This window comes from Macaca mulatta, chromosome 4, assembly GCF_049350105.2.
Source record: "Macaca mulatta isolate MMU2019108-1 chromosome 4, T2T-MMU8v2.0, whole genome shotgun sequence".
In the NCBI taxonomy this organism is placed as follows: domain Eukaryota; kingdom Metazoa; phylum Chordata; class Mammalia; order Primates; family Cercopithecidae; genus Macaca; species Macaca mulatta.
In genome coordinates this window covers 156898022-156918013 of record NC_133409.1, presented here as the reverse complement: position 1 = coordinate 156918013, position 19992 = coordinate 156898022, and the positions used below count along the sequence as shown (strand labels likewise).

Here is a 19992-nt window from a genome sequence, read left to right as displayed (position 1 = left end):
GGAGGCGGAGGCTGGCGGATCACAGGGTCAGGAGTTCAAGATCAGCCTGGCCAATATAGTGAAACCCCATCTCTAGTCTCTACTAAAAATACAAAACTTAGCTGGCATGCACCTGTAGTCCCAGGTCCCAGCTACTCTGGAAGCTGAGGCAGAAGAATTGCTTGAACCTGGGAGATGGAGGTTGCAGTGAGCCGAGATCACGCCACTGCACTCCAGCCTTGGCAACAGAGTGAGATTCTGTCTCAAAAAAAAAGAAAAGAAAGAAAGAAATCAATGTAAGAATTCAAAACAGAGAGAGATCTCATCGATTTTGAGAGACGGGGAATTAAAAATATAAACATTTCAAAATATATCATTACATTAGTTTGAAGTTTAAAACAGTGCAGAAGAGAGAAAAAAGAAGAAAAAAACTGAAAAAAAGATACTCTGAAAGGTAATATAATTAGACCAAGATCACATAGCTCCTAAGGGGCAAAACAAGACTCAAATACATGTCATCATGTTTGCAAATTCCATACTTTTACTAAACCACAGTTCCAGAGTGTTGATTTAAGGCCATATAAAAGAGTTTGATTGCCATACTAAAGTTATTCTTAAATCTAAAGCTATATGAATCCAGCTTTTTCTCTCTCTTTTTTTTTTTCTTTGAGACGGAGTTTCACTCTTGTTGCCCAGACTGGAGTGCAATGGCGTGTTCTCCGCTCACTGCAACCTCCATTTCCTGGGTACAAGTGATTCTCTGGCCTCAGCCTCCTGAGTAGCTGGGATTACAGGCACGCACCACCATGCCTAGCTAATTTTTGTATTTTTAGTAGAGACGAAGTTTCTCTGTGTTGGTCAGGCTGGCCTCGAACTCCCAACCTCAGGTGATCCACCCACCTCAGCCTCCCAAAGTGCTGGGATTACAGACGTGAGCCACCACGCCCAGCCAAATCCAGCTTTTTCTTCATGGTTTGTAAGAATAGAGAAAAACAGTTTTTAAGTGAAGAAAACATAAAGCTACAAGGAGATGGGGCATATAAATTTGAAGCTCATATGAGGAAGATTTCACCCAGAGCAATGAAGAGGATGAATGACAGCAGAAAGGGATGAGAGAAAGGAACCACCCATCAGAAGGCTGTAACAATAGCCAGTCCAAAGAAGAGATAGAAGAGCAAGAATTACAACCATGAAAAGGCAAATAAACAAGGGAAGATGAATTTAGGGAGAATTCACCAAACTTAGTAACAGATTGGATTTGGCAACAAAGGAAAGGGAATAATTGAAGTGTCGGTTAACAAAGCAATAGTGTTGTTGTGAATAGAATATATAGGAATGTCACTTGAAAGGTTGCTTCCTAGATGTGGTTGGATATGTTGAGGGTGTGTTATAGGTAAACAATAAAGCCAATTTCCAGCAATCTTAGTTAGACAGAAGCTACTTAGATGAGGATGGTCATACTGAGAGTCTGGTACAGAAGATGAACAAGTGGATATCCAGCAATCATCCAGAAATGCAAATTTGATACTTAGGCAAGAGGACAGGCCTGAAGGGAGAGACTTTAGTTACCTGCAAGAAACTAACTCCCAAACCCATGAAGGCAAATAGGACAGTACCTTAGAAAAGTCCCGCAGTTGGAAGGCTACAAGTCAGTTCTTCCTTTGTTGGTGCTCCAGGAAATCAAATATAATGGGTTAAAGCCATTTTAAGATTAGAAATACATGGGCTCCATAAAAAGTGAATACACACTCAAAGTAAATGTGATTCATATTTGGCTCGTTTCTCATCTCAACCATTTGATTTTAATTTTTATTAACATTAATTTGTTCATGTCCTAGTTGCATTTGCTACATGAAGTCATTTGTATTTTGATGCGATCAAAAAGTGTGAAACCCTCACCTTTTGGGTTTTGCTCTGTCCCCAGCATTTACTTCCTTCATAGTCTTAGTAAAACATATAAATGTATATGCTCCCCAGATCAACATATGTTCAAGACATTGAGGAGTGAAGAAAATCAGTTAAATCACTTTCTGCCATCACTCCATTTTCCTCTCATATTGAACATCAGCTGTACTTCATTCACTATAAGCCTATATCGTTGTTTAAACAAGAAATGTAGTACTGAATATGAAACACGGTTGTTCTTTAAATTTCTCTCTCTAGGGAATTTTGTGTGTGTGTGCTGCTTGTGTGTATAATACTTGATCCTGTTACTTGAATATTTTGCAAAAGTTTATCTTCCCCATGTCCCCAAGCATGACAGACCCCTGAATCCAAAGACTCATGAACATTTTAGTAATTAATTTCCCCCAGTAAAAATTTTTAAAAAAAATTTTTTTTTGACTCATAAACGAGTCAAACTCTCTGTCTTTTATGCCCTTTCCTGGATCTCTCCTGAGTTCAGCTATGCAAACAGTCCCAACATCAGGAGAATCACTGATCATTGTATTTCCCATTTTCCCAAGGAAATGTTGAACATTTATTTGAACCCTCCCAAATTAACTAAATATCCAAATAGTAACAAGAAGCTATCATAAAACATTTTGAGCCCCAACTAATTTTATCAGAAAGAGCTGTTGTTCTAAGTATCCGTACTGCTGTTCTTCTGGAGAAATTCAAAAAGAACCTGTTATTTCTCTTCTCATATAAAACAGATTTCCTGGTTAAATCTCAATGAAAATCAAGTAGTTGTTCACTGTATGATAGGCCAAAAATGTGTAGGCTATTATGAGACAGCAAGCAATTGAAGACACAAATGGAATAGTTTATATTTTAAATGAAAATGAAGTTGTCCCTCTGAACTGTGAATCTCTGAAAGCTGGAGCGTTTGATAAAGGCCGAGGCTGCCTTAATAAAAACTAGAGAAAGAAAATGTAAAGATCATAAAGGCTTAGCCGTTCTGGTTCATTGTAGAATAGAATTGGTGTGATTCCTCCTCAGGAAATTTAAACTATTTTGCTTTTCTGAATTTCAACAAACAACTCAGAAACAGGGTTGAGACTAGGTTGCTGCCAAGCTGAAAGACTGAGCTGGGAACCAATCAGCGCGCAGCGTGTCTATGTGTGACATAACACGTAATCATAGATACACTCGCAGCCTGATTTTTTTTTTTTTTTTTAACTATTAGATATCCAAACCTACAATCAAGTCCGAAACTTTACATGCCGTGACTCCTGGTGTATCTCCCAAGTCAAAGACTTAAGTAAAGAAAAAGGTTTGCGAGTCCGAAGGTGCAGTGAAGCGCAAGACATCCAGGCTCCTTCGGTACCTGAGTTCACTAATGACCTAGCAGCCTGTCTGCGGCCGCGCTCAAGGTGTTGGCGGCTATGTTAAGTATGAGCGGCCGCATTAAGCCGGAGCTTGCCGGTCGCGGTACTGTAATCTCAGCATTTTGGGAGGCCAAGGCGGGAGAATCTCTTAAGCTAAGGAGTTGTTTTTGGTGGTTTTGTTTGTGTTTGGGGAATTTTTTTTTTTTTTTTTTTTTTTTTGACGGAGCCTAGCTCTGCTGCCCAAGCTGGAGTACAGTGGGGCCATCTCGGTTCACTGCAACTTCCGCCTCCCGCGTTCAGGTCCTTCTCCCGCCTCAGCCTTCCATGTAGCTGAGACTGCAGGCGTGTGCCACCACACCTGGCTAATTTTTGTATTCTCAGTAGAGATGAAGTTTCAATGTGTTGGGCACGCTGGTCTCGAACTCTTGACATCACGTTATCCGCCCGCCTTGGCATCCCAAAGTGCTGTGATTACAAGACTGAGCCACCTCGCCTGGCCAAGCTGAGGAGTTTTGAGATCAGCCTGGGTAACATAGTGAGACCTCGTTGTAAAAATAAATACAAATTTTAAAAAATCATTTGAATAAGGTTAGGCCTTGAAAACAAACGAGGGCATCTTCGTGCTAAGAGCAGCGCCTCGGATTCGTTCCCGCTAAACGAGGCGGTCTTAGGAAAATCAAGACCGAGGCCAGGAAAGCCGCTGCCGTCATGCCCAAGACAGCTGTCCCGGCAGCCGAAAGGCCCAAGAAAGCTTGGGGCGCCCTTATTCCGAAGAAAAGTACTAAGCAGACCCCAAAGGCGGCTTTTGCGGATGGAGGCTGCTGGAGAAAAAGGTTGGCTGGTCAAAGGTGGCCAAGAAAGTTCCCAAGCCGGAGGTACCCAAGCCCCAGAAAGCGGCCCCCCAAAAACAGAAATTAAAAACTAGAGTACCTTAAAGGCTGTTTTAATAACTGCCCAATTATTAAATTTTTTACACCAATTCCGTGAAGGGAGGGGAGAGGGATAGAGGTAAGAATGCTTACTTACCTTGACTGAACAGAGATTCCAGTTTACGGACAGCAACAGTACACAGCAACTTTTATAGAAAAGGTGGTTGGCTCTGAAAAGAGCCTTTGGGTTTTGGTTAGCACACATTCACAACAAAATTTACGCCCTCTCCCCACGAATGCGGCGAGCAAGCTGGATGTCCTTGGGCATGATAGTCACTCGCTTGGCGTGAATGGCGCATAGGTTGGTGTCCTCAAAGAGCCCCACCAGGTAGGCCTCGCAGGCCTCCTGCAGCGCCATCACCGCCGAGCTCTGGAAGCGCAGATCGGTCTTGAAATCCTGCGCGATCTCACGGACCAGACGCTGGAATGGCAGTTTGCGAATCAGTAACTCGGTCGACTTCTGGTAGCGGCGGATCTCACGCAGAGCCACGGTGCCGGGCCGGTAGCGGTGGGGCTTCTTCACGCCGCCGGTAGCCGGAGCGCTCTTTCTAGCAGCCTTGGTGGCCAACTGCTTGCGTGGCGCCTTCCCACCCGTGGACTTGCGAGCTGTCTGCTTGGTACGAGCCATTGCGAACTTCTAAACCCTGCTAAATGACGAAAAACCGAAAGCCTAGGCTTTTCTACCCGTATATATAAAGGCAGCCCTGTTCTGATTGGACCAGGCAGCCTTTCCCCTGCAGCTCCATTGGTGGAGACCTCCACTCCCTGACAGAACATCTCCTGCATGTAGACCAAATATTAAAACTTTCCTCCGTCCGTCTCCTTTAACTGCTGGTGTTTTCAACCCTTTCCCCTCTGTGCCATTTTTCTGGCTTTTTTAAAAAACGTACTTTGATTTTCCTCTGCAAAATTTTATCTAGCTACTAGGATAACGTGTCTTACTTAATTTTTAAAAAAACGTTGGCGCCTGAAACTGGCTTTGATCAACGTTTTGAAAAAACGCGCGCTAGTTGTGATTGGTCAAGTGATTTCTTTTTACCCTCAAGTTTAGAAAGGCTAATTTTATATCTTGATTTGTCTATTTAAATTTGGAGATATTTTCAATAATTTGTTCCAAGTACACCATGACTATTAATTTGAAACCTGATGCCAAGCAACATGAACACATATTTAACTACAATGTGACATCCTCACATGAAAGCACTCTCATCTTTTACAAGTTCAACTGGTATTTGTGTAATCTGCTGTAAAGAAAAGAAATAGCCAAATTTATAAATGGCACAAAAAGACCAGTGTGCCCTTGTAGTCATGCTGAACACTGTGCAAAGAAAAGAAGCTCCACCTAAGGGCCATCTGGCTCCAGGGGATGTAGGTTTATATTCCTATTTATAATTAATGAGAGTTAGCTCAGTAGAGTGGAAAGTGGCTTGCAAAAAGCAAAAACAGACCTCAAAAATCCTTACAAATTGCAGGTAATTTCGTATCATTAAGATGCATACAAAAGATAATAAAAGGTTGTTTCTGGTTCTGTTGCTTTAAGTCACTACATTCATATGTAAATGTAAACACTGACGAACATTAACCTCTTCTCTGTATTTCTCACGCCTTTTAACAGCTTTGCAATCGTAAGGGGCTGCTGCATTGATCGATTTAAATTACCTGTCACATATACTCTCTCTGCATTTTAATTACTTTGCCTTTTTTTTTTTTTTTTTTTTGAGACGGAGTCTTGCTGTGTCGCCCAGGCTGGAGTGCAGTGGCCGGATCTCAGCTCATTGCAAGCTCCGCCTCCCGGGTTTTTACGCCATTCTCCTGCCTCAGCCTCCCGAGTAGCTGGGACTACAGGCGCCCACCACCTCACCCGGCTAGTTTTTTGTATTTTTTAGTAGAGACGGGGTTTCACCGTGTTAGCCAGGATGGTCTCGAACTCCTGACGTCGTGATCCGCCCGTCTCGGCCTCCCAAAGTGCTGGGATTACAGGCTTGAGCCACCGCGCCCGGCCAAGACAGAGTATCTCTCTGTCGCCCAAACTGGAGTGCAGTGACCCGATCTCGGCTCACTGCAACCTCAGCCTCAGTTCAAGCTTTTCTCCTGCTTCAACCTCCTTAGTAGCTAACATTACAGGCGCGCGCCACCACGCCCGGCTAATTTTTGTATTTTTAGTAGAGATGGGGTTTCACCATGTTGGTCAGGCTGGTCTGGAACTCCTGATTTTGTGATCCGCCAGCCTCGGCCTTACAAAGTCCTGGGATTACAGGCGTGAGCCACCGCGCCCCGCCGATTTGCTTAACTATTTTTATGGCGACTTTAAAATGGAAGGTTAGTTTCACGTTACACAGTGTAAGGACACCAACTTATAAGTAGAAGAATTACTAAAGAAAACTGCAAAATGACATGGAAAAAAATATGAGCCCTTTTAATGAGTACATGGGTGGCTCTGAAAAGAGCCTTTGGTTAAGATTGCCTCCGTAAAAAGTCAATATACAAATTTTCGTTTTACTTGCCCTTGGCCTTGTGGTGGCTCTCAGTCTTCTTGGGGAGCAATACAGCCTGGATGTTGGGCAGGACACCGCCCTGAGCAATTGTGACTTTACCCAGCAGCTTGTTTAGCTCCTCGTCGTTGCGGATAGCCAGCTGCAGGTGTCGGGGGATAATGCGAGTCTTCTTGTTGTCGCGGGCCGCATTGCCCGCCAGCTCCAAGATCTCGGCAGTCAGGTACTCCAGCACCGCCGCCAGATACACCGGCGCGCCGGCCCCAACTCGCTCGGAGTAGTTGCCCTTGCGGAGCAAGCGGTGCACTCGGCCCACAGGGAACTGGAGCCCGGCCCGAGAAGATCGGGTCTTAGCCTTGGCTCGAGCCTTTCCGCCTTGCTTGCCGCGTCCGGACATTTTGATATCTTAAAATAGATGTTGAGCAACGCAGTGAAAAATGTAAAACTGAATTTTGTTAGCAAGTGAGAAACTATTATACTTGGAGGCCGAATGGTAAATAACGCTATTTGATTGGCTAGAACAACCTACCAATTACAAAGAATCGCGAGAATCACCTAATTTGCATACGACAGGGCACACAGAGACAATTTATCCAATCAATATGTAAGGTTTCAAACGCCAGTTTAGGACACCAGCTCTAGAGATATTACGAGCTGCAGAGTGAGGATACTTGTCATTTTTCTTTAGGTTGTGGGCGAGGTGTTTCTTTAAGATGCCTGAACCTGCTAAGTCTGCTCCTGCCCCAAAGAAGGGCTCCAAAAAGGCGGTGACCAAGGCGCAGAAGAAGGATGGCAAGAAGCGCAAGCGTAGTCGCAAGGAGAGTTATTCCGTTTACGTGTACAAGGTGCTAAAGCAGGTCCACCCTGACACTGGCATCTCATCGAAAGCCATGGGTATCATGAACTCCTTCGTCAACGATATCTTCGAGCGCATTGCTGGGGAGGCTTCCCGCCTGGCGCATTACAACAAGCGCTCCACCATCACCTCCAGGGAGATCCAGACTGCCGTGCGCCTGCTGCTGCCCGGGGAACTGGCCAAGCATGCCGTGTCCGAGGGCACCAAGGCTGTCACCAAGTACACCAGCTCTAAGTAATTCTAACGTCTTCATACCCAATCCCAAAGGCTCTTTTAAGAGCCACCCACTTTTTCAGCTATAGAGTTGTAATTACCTGCATATTTTCTGTGTTTACCAACAGATTTGGTTTTATCTTGATTTGAAGGGTTTGCTGCTGTGTAGGTCTAGAGCACAGTTCTTTTGACTGCTTTAAGGCAAAATGCTGTACTTAATCTTAAGTTAGTGGTAGCGTATTTATTTTACCCAAAGTGCTGGTTACAAGGCTAGCCCATTGTGCTGATGTGCACATTTTTCTTATGTTGTGCTGTGATGTGTCCCTTGTCAAACTGGTTACATAAGCAAAGAACTTTTGAAATTAAGTAATATTTCCTTTGCTACTGACAGTGTGGGGAAAAAGAATGTCTTCCTTAATTCCGGTTTAGTCATAACAGCATTGGCAAGTTTGCCTGGTTAAAATAATATAATCAAAATCTTCAAAATATAAGGAAAGCAAGACAAGCCATGTGCATGAAAACTGAAAAATGTGAACACCGGTGCCTGGATGCAGCACTAATAATCAAAATTGTTCTTTGTTTAAAGAAAAGTTTGGCTACTGGCAAAATAACATTTGTGAGTAATAACTGGAAGTCCAGGAGAGAAACACCCTTAACCCTAAAATATTTTGTTGTCACTTCCTCAAAGTTGTTTTTTACTTTTTTTCCTTCAAGGTTGACTTCATATATGTTCATTTTATTCTAATAGGCAAAAATTGTGATTTTTAAATGAAAAAATAATTTATGTCATTCTACTTACAAATACCACAATTTTTCTATTCTATATACTCACATATAAAGATACTGAAGTTGTAGTGTATTGCTTGTAATTACAAACCTTACTTAAGATCATAAATTGTTATGAATGGCATCCATTGTAGAATACTTAGAATTTTTACAAAATATTCTTGTATTTTAAAAATATTTAAAATATTTTATACAAAATATTCTTAGAATTTCAACCCAGTTAAGAAAAAAGGAATAGTATTCTATATTACTTTCTTTTCTTTTTTTTTTTTTTTTTTTTGTTACGAAGTTTCACTATTATCGCTCAGACTAGAGTTCAATGGCACGATCTTGGCTCACTGCACCCTCCGCCTCCTGGGTTCAAGTGATTCTCCTGTTTCAGCCTCCCAAGTAGCTAGGACAAGAGGCAGCTGCCACCACACCCGGCTAATTTTTATATTTTTAGTACACACGGCCTTTCTCCGTATTAGCCAAGCTGGTTTCCAACTCCTGACCTCAGGTGATCCACCCTCCTCAGACACCCAAAATGCTGGGATTATAGGTGTGAGCCACTGCACCCGTCCCACAATTTTTTTTCAACTTCCCACTCCCTGTCTGGCACATAAATGGACACAGAACACAGCACTTACAAAGCATATATAAACATTCAAATAAACCCCAACTGAAAATATGAAAACAACAAGAAAAACCTAGAAAAATGAAAGCTAAAAATACTAAATAGCTTCATGTGCAAATTTACATTGGTATAGCAGTCGATTTTTGCTTTCTGTAGTTCCATAAGTAAATATCTAAACTAAGGTGTACATCAGCTTGAGGAGAATACAACAACTTTCTGAAATTATATGCAAAAATGTGGCCATATGTGTTTCTCCTTCCCAGAACAAATTATATAGCTTTCTATCAGATTCTAAAAATATTGTGATCCACTGTGCTAAGCAGAATAAGGCTACCCCAATGATGACCACATCCTAATCCCTGGAGTCTGCAAATTCCTGCAGTCTTTGTTACATTACGTGACAAAGGGCAACTAAGGTTTATATGGAATTAAGGCTACTAAATTGGCTGACCTTAAGGAGATTATCCTGCATGTTACGAGTTAACCCAATACAATTACAAAGATTCTTAAAAGTGGAAGAGGGAATTGGAATAGAGAACTAGAGATATGGCAGCATGAGAACGATTTGGCCATAAATTTCCAGCTTTGAAAGTGAAAGAAAAGGACCATGATCCAAGGAGAGAGTGGCATCTACAGGGTAAAAAGGCAAGAGAAAAGACACAGGCTCTTTATTTCTTTAGTTAATATCAAGTCAACACCTTGACTCTTTTGCTCAGTAAGATCTGACTGAACCCCAATTTTAAAAACTATATAATTACAAATTTGTATTTTTTAATCATAAAATGTGATAATTTTTCAAACCAGCAATAGGAAACCAGTGCAACTATACAAGTTTAAGAATTGAGTAATGTACCAGCCCTGGCCTGAGACCCCACAGTCGCCAAGATGTTGATGCCTTAGAAGAACCAGATTGCCATTTATGAACTCCTTTTTAAGCAGGGAGTCATGGTGACCAAGAAGGATGTCCATATGCTTAAGCACCTAGAAATGGCAGACAAGAATGTGCCCAACCTTTGTGTCATGAAGGCCATGCAGTCTCTCGAGTCCCAAGGCTACTTGAAGGAACAGTTTGCCTGGAGACATTTCTACTGGTACCTTACCAATGAGAGCATCCAGTATCTCCATAATTACCTTCATCTGCCCCCAGAGATTGTGCCTGCCACTGAAGGCCGCAGTCATCCAGAGTCCAGAGCCTGGCAGCCCTCCGCCTAAAGGTTTGGATGGAGGGTGAGCAACCTGCAAGACTCACAATAGGAGAACCCAACAGCGATACCTACAGACGGAGTGCTGTGTCCCCTGGTGCTGACAAGAAAGCCAAGGCTGGGGCTGGATCAGCAACCGAATTCCAGTTTAGAGGCAGATTTGGTCATGGACGTGGTCAGCCACCTCAGCAAAACTGGAGAGGATTATTTTGCATTGAATAAACTTACAGCCAAAAAACTCAAAAAAAAAAAAACAAACCCAATTCATTAACATATTAACTAATGTTCTATTAAATTACAATTTTATACATGTAAATACAAATATGTAAATACTATTACCATTATTATAGAAGTATGTAAATTCTTCCTAAATATCACAGGCTCACAGAATTTTGATATTGGTGGGATTTTAACAGCAGCAATTTACAGTTCCTTTTTGTTTAGTCTCTACATAATTGATTTCTTTTCACAGTAGAAATCCTAACATTTGTATGGAAAGGAGGAAAATTTGATTATTTTTAGGTTTTATGGCCAGCTTTGGGGCTAGCTTTGGTTTATATGTTCCATCTTGGGGAGGAAGGAGTCTAGTTCCTATAGCTAGCTTCCCGGGAGAATGGGAGGGAGAGAGAGGAATGTAGAAGGAGAAAAACTTAACTGCTGAGGCCGTCATTTTGTAGTTTTCTGACTCCCAACACCACCTTTTATTTTAAAAGTCTGTAGGAAGTCGCCTATTTAATACCTTGGCCCACTACACGTTGCCAATTCTCTTGTGATAAAGGCTGCTACCAGAATCAAAAAGAAAAGAAAACTAACAATAGAGAACTAAACATTAACACACCAGTGGGTTTTTAGGTTTAGATGTGCGAGTTAGCTAGTTGTTTAAATGAGAATTATAAATTTTAATAAACAGGGAAGAAAGAAAAGCCAAAATTGTAACACGGGCCTCCACAATGAGGACTAGAATTAATGGGATCACTAATTTTCTTTCTTTTCTTTGAGACGGAGTTTCACTCTTGTTGCCCAGGCTGGAGTGCAATGCTGTGATCTCGGCTCACCACAACCTCTGCCTCCTGGATTCAAACAATTCTCCTACCTCAGCCTCCTAAGTAGTTGGGATTACAGGCATGCGCCACCACGCCCGGCTAATTTTGTGTTCTTAGTGGAGACGGGGTTTCTCCATGTTAAAGACTGGTATTGAACTCCCAACCTCAGGTGATCCGCCCTCCTCAGCCTCCCAAAGTGCTCGGATTACAGTCGTGAGCCACAGCGCCCGACGGATCACTAATTATCCATATTTTTCTCTTCGGGAAGAAAACCCTTTTGGTCAGATTTCCCTTAGCTTGGTGCTGGAGAGGGTGAGATCTTGCAGTTTTCAAACACTTCCTAAGGGGATTCGGTCCCCAAGAGAGCAAGCAGCAGAAATGTCAGAGGCACCATGCCTGTGGGAACAAAGCTGAACTCCTCATGGAAGGAGATTGCTACAGTTCGTCTTGTGAGCCGAAGCTCCTGTTCAATCGTTCTAGAGAATCCAAGCAATAAATGATATTAACCTAAAAATGTTAATATATTTAATCTCATTTAGTTGTTAAAATAGGCCTAAATTTCCTCTTTGGGGACGTAAGACTTGCAGAGATGCCTCCATGGAGAGCGCACTCTTCCGGCGGGAACTGGTGTCCTTGGTGACGTCATCCGGGTCTGAGCTGTGAGGGGTGGGGCCAGCAGGCAGTATCAAAGTTCCCGTATGTGCGTTTTCAGTCTTCAATTAGGTCCGAATTCCCAGCATATAAGGGTACTACCGTTGCTGGTCTTCCAGATTTCTCCAGTTTGTCTTTCAGGCTGGTTCGCCATGTCTGGTCGCGGCAAAGGCGGAAAAGGCTTGGGTAAAGGGGGCGCCAAGCGTCACCGCAAAGTCTTGCGAGATAACATCCAGGGTATTACCAAACCTGCCATCCGGCGTCTTGCTCGGCGCGGCGGTGTCAAGCGCATTTCTGGACTCATCTATGAGGAGACCCGCGGGGTGCTGAAGGTGTTTCTAGAGAACGTAATCCGTGACGCTGTTACTTACACGGAGCACGCCAAGCGCAAGACCGTAACAGCTATGGATGTGGTCTACGCTCTCAAACGACAGGGACGCACTCTTTACGGCTTCGGCGGCTAAGGCTCTTGCTTGAACGACTCAACATCTCAACTATCCCAAATTAAAGGCCCTTTTCAGGGCCGCCCACACTTTTCCTTAAAAGAGCTAATGACTTTTGCTAACCACTTAGTCACTTCATAAGTCATTGTTCCTATCCACAGGTACGTATGTCTTTCGCGGTTTTTTTTTGTTGTTGTTCCAAATTATATTTGGTTTCAGCATACGATTTTTAAGGCTAGGATCCTTTTGCATTTAGAATTGCTATATTAGGCATAGCCTTTTCGGGAGGTATAGTAGGGGCTTAGGTTGCACCGAAAAGGTTAGAGTGGTGGTGTCTCATCTGTTTCTCTTGCCTTTCTTTTTTTTAAATACTTAAAACTGCATGGTTTTTCACGTAAGTAAGTAGGAAAACTGCCAGAGTGCGTAACCGCTCAAAATGGCGGACAGCGAGGAACAAAGCCGGTGCCTGGCAACGGGCGGATACGCGAATTAGCATAACGAATCTTCTGGGCGGTAATGTGGGCTTTAAATCCTGGCGGCTTGTTTTGTGTTAACCACCGAGTTTCTGGTGTGTAGAGGCCCCTGGGGTAGATCAGCTCACGCGAGGAGAGGTTGCAAGTATGCATTTCGGAATATTAATGAAGCCAGCCCAGTTGTCCCTTAGGAAGTTCTAATATCTGCTGTTTTTTAAATAAAAAAATTTGACCTTTTAATCCTACCCTAAAGCTTGAAATTTAACATTTAACTCACATGAGACAAATCTTAAAGTTTAGGAACTCATATGCCTGCCTCAAGCGAGGAACTGAAACTCACCGGATCACTGCATCCACACCGTGAGACTCCATGTTTCTCAACCATCATGATTGCTTCCTTAGCACTCCCTGATTTCCTGTTTTCTCGCTCTTCTCGCTACATAAACCCCCCCAATTTTGGTCCGGGAGACGGATTTGTGATTTCATCTCCCTTTCTCCTAAGCAGCAGCACGGGATTAAAGCCTTCCCTCCTAGGTCATTGAAATTCTCTGGCGAGCAGCAGGACCTGGACTGAACCCCTGGAATCTCGGTAACAAAAACATTTAAAAAGTAGGTAGAATGTTTATGACAGTTTTTATAGTATACATACCATGCTATAATAGGACATTATACCCCAAATTGTTGAGTATATAGTAAACCCCACATAATCGAGTTGCATGGCTAGCAGAAAAAATGAAGGATTAATCATCTTAGTGTTAATTGCCGTATGATTTCTTTCCTGTAAGCAGAAACTAACTGCTGGAAAGCATTGTAGAAACTAGTTAGAAAATGTTCCAACGGATTCTGACCAGCCAGAAATCCCTTTCCCCTGTTTTGCAGTCCTGCCACAACTCCAATTAGAGGACCAGTCACATATATTCGTTATTGATAAGTGGACATAGACCTTAAGCCAGTTTCAGCCAGCTTGTAGAGATTGAACAAATTGTCTTTGTGCCCTACAGTTCATCTTTTAGCATAAAGCTAAATCCCACCTCATTGTAATGCTAAAATCCTCCCCATGGTTCACATGAAATGTATGTTACATGTTTTGCCAAAGTGTAAGTGCCTGACTTCCCTCATGAATAATATTCAAAGAATTTTTCCAAACCTACTTAATCTGTGATGTAGGATTGACTGTAAAGCATGTATATATTCCAGCTCCCCTTCACTGACACAGAGTGCTCACTACATCCTGGGATTCTTCTCCCTCTGAAAATAAAGCCTTCGTTACTTCCTACTTGGATCTCATTGTCTATTGTTCAAAAAAGACATGTACTCATTCCACATTGAAAACATCCCGGTTATGCCCCAGATGTCTTGGAGATCTGGTTTGTTTAAAGAAGGATGCCGCCATAACTTCGGTTGTGTCTCCAGTTTTCTTATCTAAAACAGGCTCCTCTCCCCTACTTCCCCATTTTTGGACGTTGATTTTTTGAAGACCAGACTTACAGAATGGTTTTTTTTTTTTTTGGATTGGCTTGATTCTTAATCATTTTAGCTTCTGTATTCTCCATGTCCTGTAAAGTACAAGTGACTTCCATACACTTAATTGAAAGGTGAATATACCTGTCAGGAACAGTTTACACATTTAATGTACATAGTAGTATACTACATCAGAAGCACTTGATGTCTGGTTTTATGCAAATTCAAAGTGATAGAAAAATCGCAGGTTTGGGCTGGGCACAGTGGCTCATGCCTCTAATCCCAGCACGTTGTAAGGGCAAGGTGGGCGGATCACCTGAGGTCAGGAGTTCAAAACTAGCCTGGCCATCATGGTGAAAACCCAACTCTACTAAAATAAAAAAAATTAACCGGGCATGGTGGCAGGCGCCTGTAATCCCAGTTAATCAGAAGGCTGAGTTAGGAGAATGGCTGGAGCCTGGGAGGCGGAGGTTGTAGTGAGCCAAGGTGGTACCACTGCACTCCGGTCTAGGCAACAGAGAAAGACTGCCAAAAAAAAAAAAAATTGGTGGTTTAGGGTGATAGTTCCACTGAAAATGAGATTTTTCTTCTAGCCAACAAGTAATCCGTAGGCTGATACTTTAAAATCAGGAAAATAGTTATTTTGAATGTCATTTTTTAAAAGTGTGACCTTGTGCATATATATGAAAAGCATCATGTTATTGGTACTAAGGCACTGGTTTGAGGAGAAAAAGTTTTATGAGGATGTTAGTGTAACAACAGCGACAAAAAGGAGCACATAGCATGTGCCAAGCATTGTTCTATGCTCTGGGAGTTAAAGCAGTGAATGAGAAAGAACAAAACAATATGTCTGTGTACATAGAATTTATATTTATTGGGTGGTGGTACACACACAAAACAAAACATACTGTGTCAGATGGTGCTGACTGCTATGAAGATCACTGAAGCAGGAAAAGGCATAGCATGTGGTGGGAAGAGGTGATATTTTAAATGATACTGTCTTGGGAAATTTTACTCATAAAATGATAAAGAAAAAAACATTGAGAAAGTGAGGACGCTCCTGGCTGAATAAAAAACCTCTTCCTTCTTTAATCCGGTGTCTGAGTTTTGTCTGCGGCTCGTCCTGCTACAGGAGAATATTCCAAATGGAATACCAAGCAAGAAAGCCTGGAGGTAAAAAGCAAGTATTATGGCTGGAAAAAGGGGCAGAAGTGAGGCAGACATTGGAAGGCAGGACAAGGGACCCCACCACACTTCTTTACATGCTACGCTGACTACAGCAGCACCCAGCTCCATAACCTTGCAGCCACTGAAGCTTCCGCTCATAAAATCAAGCAATCAGACATCAAAGAAATAGAACACTCTAACCACAAACATCCTGGCCATCAGCATAGGGACTTCCAAAAGACCTTCCCCAAATGAACATGCACTGTAGGGTCTTAGATTATCCTAACGTAAATTTTGCATCATGTTAATGATAAAAATTATACCCCTGCATGAAGATTTAAGATGCCAGTGAGGCCTGAGACACAGGAAAAAACATGACAAGGGACTGCAAAGGTGTTTCCAAAACAGACCACCCCAAACATGCCATGATGTCACCTGGACAAAGCCCAGAAAAGAATAACAAAGTACACACTAGCTTGCTTTCAAGGAGCCAGCTGCAAGTATACCTCTGGCTGCTGTCTCCCTTTCTGCTCAAGCCGAAAGCCCTAATAAACTGCCTTGCTCAAGTCCATCTTATATTCTTTGTCGATTTCTATTTTGTGAGGGTCAAGAACCCACTGCTGCTATTGGAGAGGATGCAAATTAAAAACCAATAAGATCTGCAAGGCAAATGGAGACGAGTCTATATGGCCTTGTAGACCAGTATGACTACTGTTTTATTCTGAGTGAGATGGGAGCCACTGCAAGGTTTTGAGCAGAGAACTGACATACTCTGATTTATAGACACACACACACATATATGTGTGTGTGTGTGTGTGTGTATATATATATATATATATATAAATTTTTTTTTTTTTTTTGGAGACAGAGTCTCATTCTGTCACCCAGGCTGGAGTGTAGTGGCGCAATCTCAGCTCACTGCAACCTCAGCCTCCCAGGTTCAAGTGATTCTCCTGCCTCAGCCTCCCGAGTAGCTGGGACTACAAGCGTGTAGCCACCACACCTGGCTAATATTTTGTATTTTTAGTAGAGATGAGGTTTCACCATGTTAGCCAGGATGGTCTTCATCTCCTGACCTCGTGATTCGCCCGCCTCAGCCTCCCAAAGGGCTGGGACTACAGGCATGAGCCACCACACTGGACCTGATTTATATTTTTAAATGAGCTATCTGGATGCCTGATGAAGAATAAAGTGTGATGGGACCAGGGTAGGAGCAAGGAGACCAGTTCAGAGGGTACTACAGTAATGCAGTTGAGATGACAGTGGCTTGGACCAGTGTGTTGTTAGTACAGGCTATGAAAAGTGCTTGGATTCTATATATATATTGAATTAAGGTTGATAGTTTTTTCTGAGCTACTGAATGTGTAGAGTATGAAAAACAGACAAAAATGTATGATGATTCCAATGATTTTAGCCAAAGCAACTGGAATTGGAGGTATCGATTGCTAAAATGTGGAAAAATAAGAAAGGAACAAGTTTTGGAGAGGATTCAAATTCTTATTTTTGTATATCCAGAGAGAATTTAAGATGCCTGTTACATATCTAAGAGAAAGATATGAAAGATATGAAATAGGCAGTTGGCTATAAAAACCTGCAGGTTAGAAAAGAAACATGGGGCCCAGTGCAGTGGCTCACACCTGTAATCCCAGCACTTTGAGAGGCCGAGGCAGGTGGATCACCTGAAGTCAGGAGTTCAAGACCAGCCTGACCAACATGGAGAAACCCCATCTCTACTAGAACTATGAAATTAGCCAGGGTGGTGGCACATGCCTATAATCCCAGCTACTTGGGAGGCTGAGGCAGGAGAATCGCCTGAACCTGCGAGGCGGAGGTTGTGGTGAGCCGAGATTGTGCCGTTGCATTCCAGCCTGGGCAAAAAGAGCGAAACTCCGTCTCAAAAAAAAAAAAAACAAGAAAGAAAAGAAACATGGAAACATAATTCACAGTCAAAGCATAATTGCCATAAGAGTAAAAAAGCCACAAGATGGGACTAAATCTCTTAAGAAAGAAGGTAGATAATAAACAGAAAAAGCTTTGGGTCAAAGAAGTAAAGAATGTTTGTTTAGTATTAATGACGTGAATTTCTAAGTTACAGTTTTACAATTTCTCCAGTAATTTTCCTTTTCTCCTATAATTTTCAGAACAAACAAATATTATTCCTATTTTACAAATGTGGAAAAATGCCCTTACTCATAAGAGTATAAAATAACATTGGAATCCTCACTCAAATAATCTATTAAAGTTAGAGCCATGGGGAATAACTTTGGAGATCCAGTGATAGATATTCACAGTTTTTACAAAATACACCCACTATCGTCACATATTTGGGCACATTTCAATCCCCTGATTGAATTCTATGTGTTCTCAGGCATCCTGAAGCCTATTTGTGGAAACTGGCTTCAGAGCTCTGTATCTGATGCTGCCTTTTCTCTTCCCTTAGCTCTGCCACTTCTGATCGCTCTGAGAAGATGGACCTGGAGAATGAAAATCTCCATCTAATTCTTTTGAACTGACGTTTCCTTGTTGCTGTGGAGATACTATACATATATTTATGTCATGAACACTAAATGACCAGCCCACAGCGTTGTACTCCATACTCAGAGACCCTGTTACTTACTTGATATCTCTACTTGAAAGTCCAATTAATATGAACTTCCAATTTCAACAGAATTTCATTCTCTCTGACAAAACAGCTAATCTCATCATCTTGAAACTGGTGAATGGCATTTATACTCTTAGTTGGAATCATTTTTGTCTTTTTCTTTCACATCCTACATAACAATCCATCAGTAAGTTCTATGAGCTCTTCCTTGAAAACACAAACAGAATCCAACCATTTCTCATTCCCAATGCTACTACTCTGGTCAAGCCACTGCCATCTTCTACCTTTATTACTACAACACTGTCATCACCTGGTTCTCCCAGAGGAATTCCAATAAAGGGCAATTCAGATCAGATGACTCCTCTGCTGAAACCCCCACAATGGTTCTCATGTCACTTAATGAAAAACTCAAGGTCCTTTCAGTGGGTTACAGGCCACACTGTCTGATCCTTATTAACTCTTTGGCCTCAAATCCCACTACTCTTCCACTCCTTCCTAGCCAACTCCACCAGTTCCTGGAACTTGCTAGAGGTACTCCTCACAGGAACGACATACCGATGGTTCCCCTTGAGTGGTCCAGTCAGCTTCTAGATTTCTGTAGGTGGTGTTCCCTCACTTCCTTCGGGTTTGTATTCAAATATCATAGTCTTCTTGAGGCTATCCATAACAACATTGTTTAGCATTACAACCCCTCCCCACCACCTCCCTCTATATTTTTTTCCTGCCCTTGAGGAGCATCCAGTCTATTTGGTCAGTCAAAACATGCCTTTATGGAAAGCAGAGCAAGAATTAAATACTATGTAGAATGTCAGAAAAGAGGCCAGGCACAATGGCTCACACCTGTAAGCCCAGTAATTTGTGAGGCTGAGGCAGGTAGATCACATGAGGTCAGGAGTTCGAGACCAGCCTGACCAACCTGGTGAAACCCTGTCTCTACTAAAAATACAACATTAGGCATGGTGGCAAACGCCTGTAATCCCAGCTACTTGGGAGACTGAGGCAGGAGAATCACTTGAACTCAGGAGGCAGAGGCTGAAGTGAGCAGAGATCGTGCCATTGCACTCCAGTCTGGGCAATGAGAACAGGACTCCATCTCTAAAGAAAAAATAAAAGAAAATAGAAGTTCAGACAATAGTATAAATCATGTCAGTATTGGAAGTGATGGTTGATGCTTGGACAAGTGGGTTTGTGCCAGGTTTGGAGGCATGTTAGGCCAATGACAGGAATGTGGACTTTCTTCTGAACAACAGGGAACCACACAAAATCCCTTTCCTAACCCAGCAACTGTTCTGATTATGTAAAACAATTCTCATATCTTTTACAAAACTACTTCTTGCATTTAGTATATTGAATTCAAATTATGTGTTTAATTTATCTGAACAAGTGCCTGAATGAATGGATATGAATGAAATAAATGTAAATCTAAACAAATTTACAAATGATGAAATGAAATACTTCAGCGTACATGTGAAGTATTTCCTTTCCCTGGCAGAAAAGGAGTATATTTCAAGAAGAATCCCTTAAAAAACAAGTATCATAGGCTAGGCACAGCGGCGCACACCTGTAATCCCATCACTTTGGGTGGCCAAGGCAGGTAGATCACCTGAGGTCAGGAGTTCGAGACCAGCCTGGCCAACATGGTGAAACCCCATCTCTACTAAAATACAAAAATTAGCATGGTGGCACACATGTGGCCTGTAGTCCCAGCTAGTCAGGAGGCTGAGGCAGGAGAATTACTCAAACCCGGGAAGTGGAGGTTGCAGTGAGCCAAGATCACACCACTGCACTCCAGCCTGGGCGACAGAAAGAG

At 42.4% G+C, this 19992-nt stretch overlaps 3 protein-coding genes and 1 pseudogene across 3 annotated transcripts; 3 read left to right on the top strand and 1 right to left on the bottom strand.

Moving 5' to 3' along the window:
• Positions 1-6673: 6673 nt before the first annotated feature.
• Positions 6674-7066, bottom strand: H2AC7 (H2A clustered histone 7). Its single transcript, NM_001193793.1, has one exon. It carries the CDS (start codon positions 7064-7066, stop codon positions 6674-6676), a length of 393 nt encoding a protein of 130 aa, NP_001180722.1.
• A 276-nt stretch (positions 7067-7342) lies between these two features.
• On the top strand, positions 7343-10601 carry H2BC7 (H2B clustered histone 7). The gene is made up of 2 exons (XM_078000871.1): positions 7343-7759; positions 9945-10601. Exons 1-2 carry the CDS (start codon positions 7383-7385, stop codon positions 9982-9984), a joined length of 417 nt encoding a protein of 138 aa, XP_077856997.1. The 5' UTR covers positions 7343-7382; the 3' UTR covers positions 9985-10601.
• On the top strand, positions 10026-10564 carry LOC697595 (small ribosomal subunit protein eS10 pseudogene; annotated as a pseudogene).
• Positions 10602-12153: 1552 nt separating the features above from the next.
• Positions 12154-14228, top strand: H4C5 (H4 clustered histone 5). The gene has a single exon (XM_078000872.1). It carries the CDS (start codon positions 12189-12191, stop codon positions 12498-12500), a length of 312 nt encoding a protein of 103 aa, XP_077856998.1. The 5' UTR covers positions 12154-12188; the 3' UTR covers positions 12501-14228.
• Positions 14229-19992: the final 5764 nt, after the last annotated feature.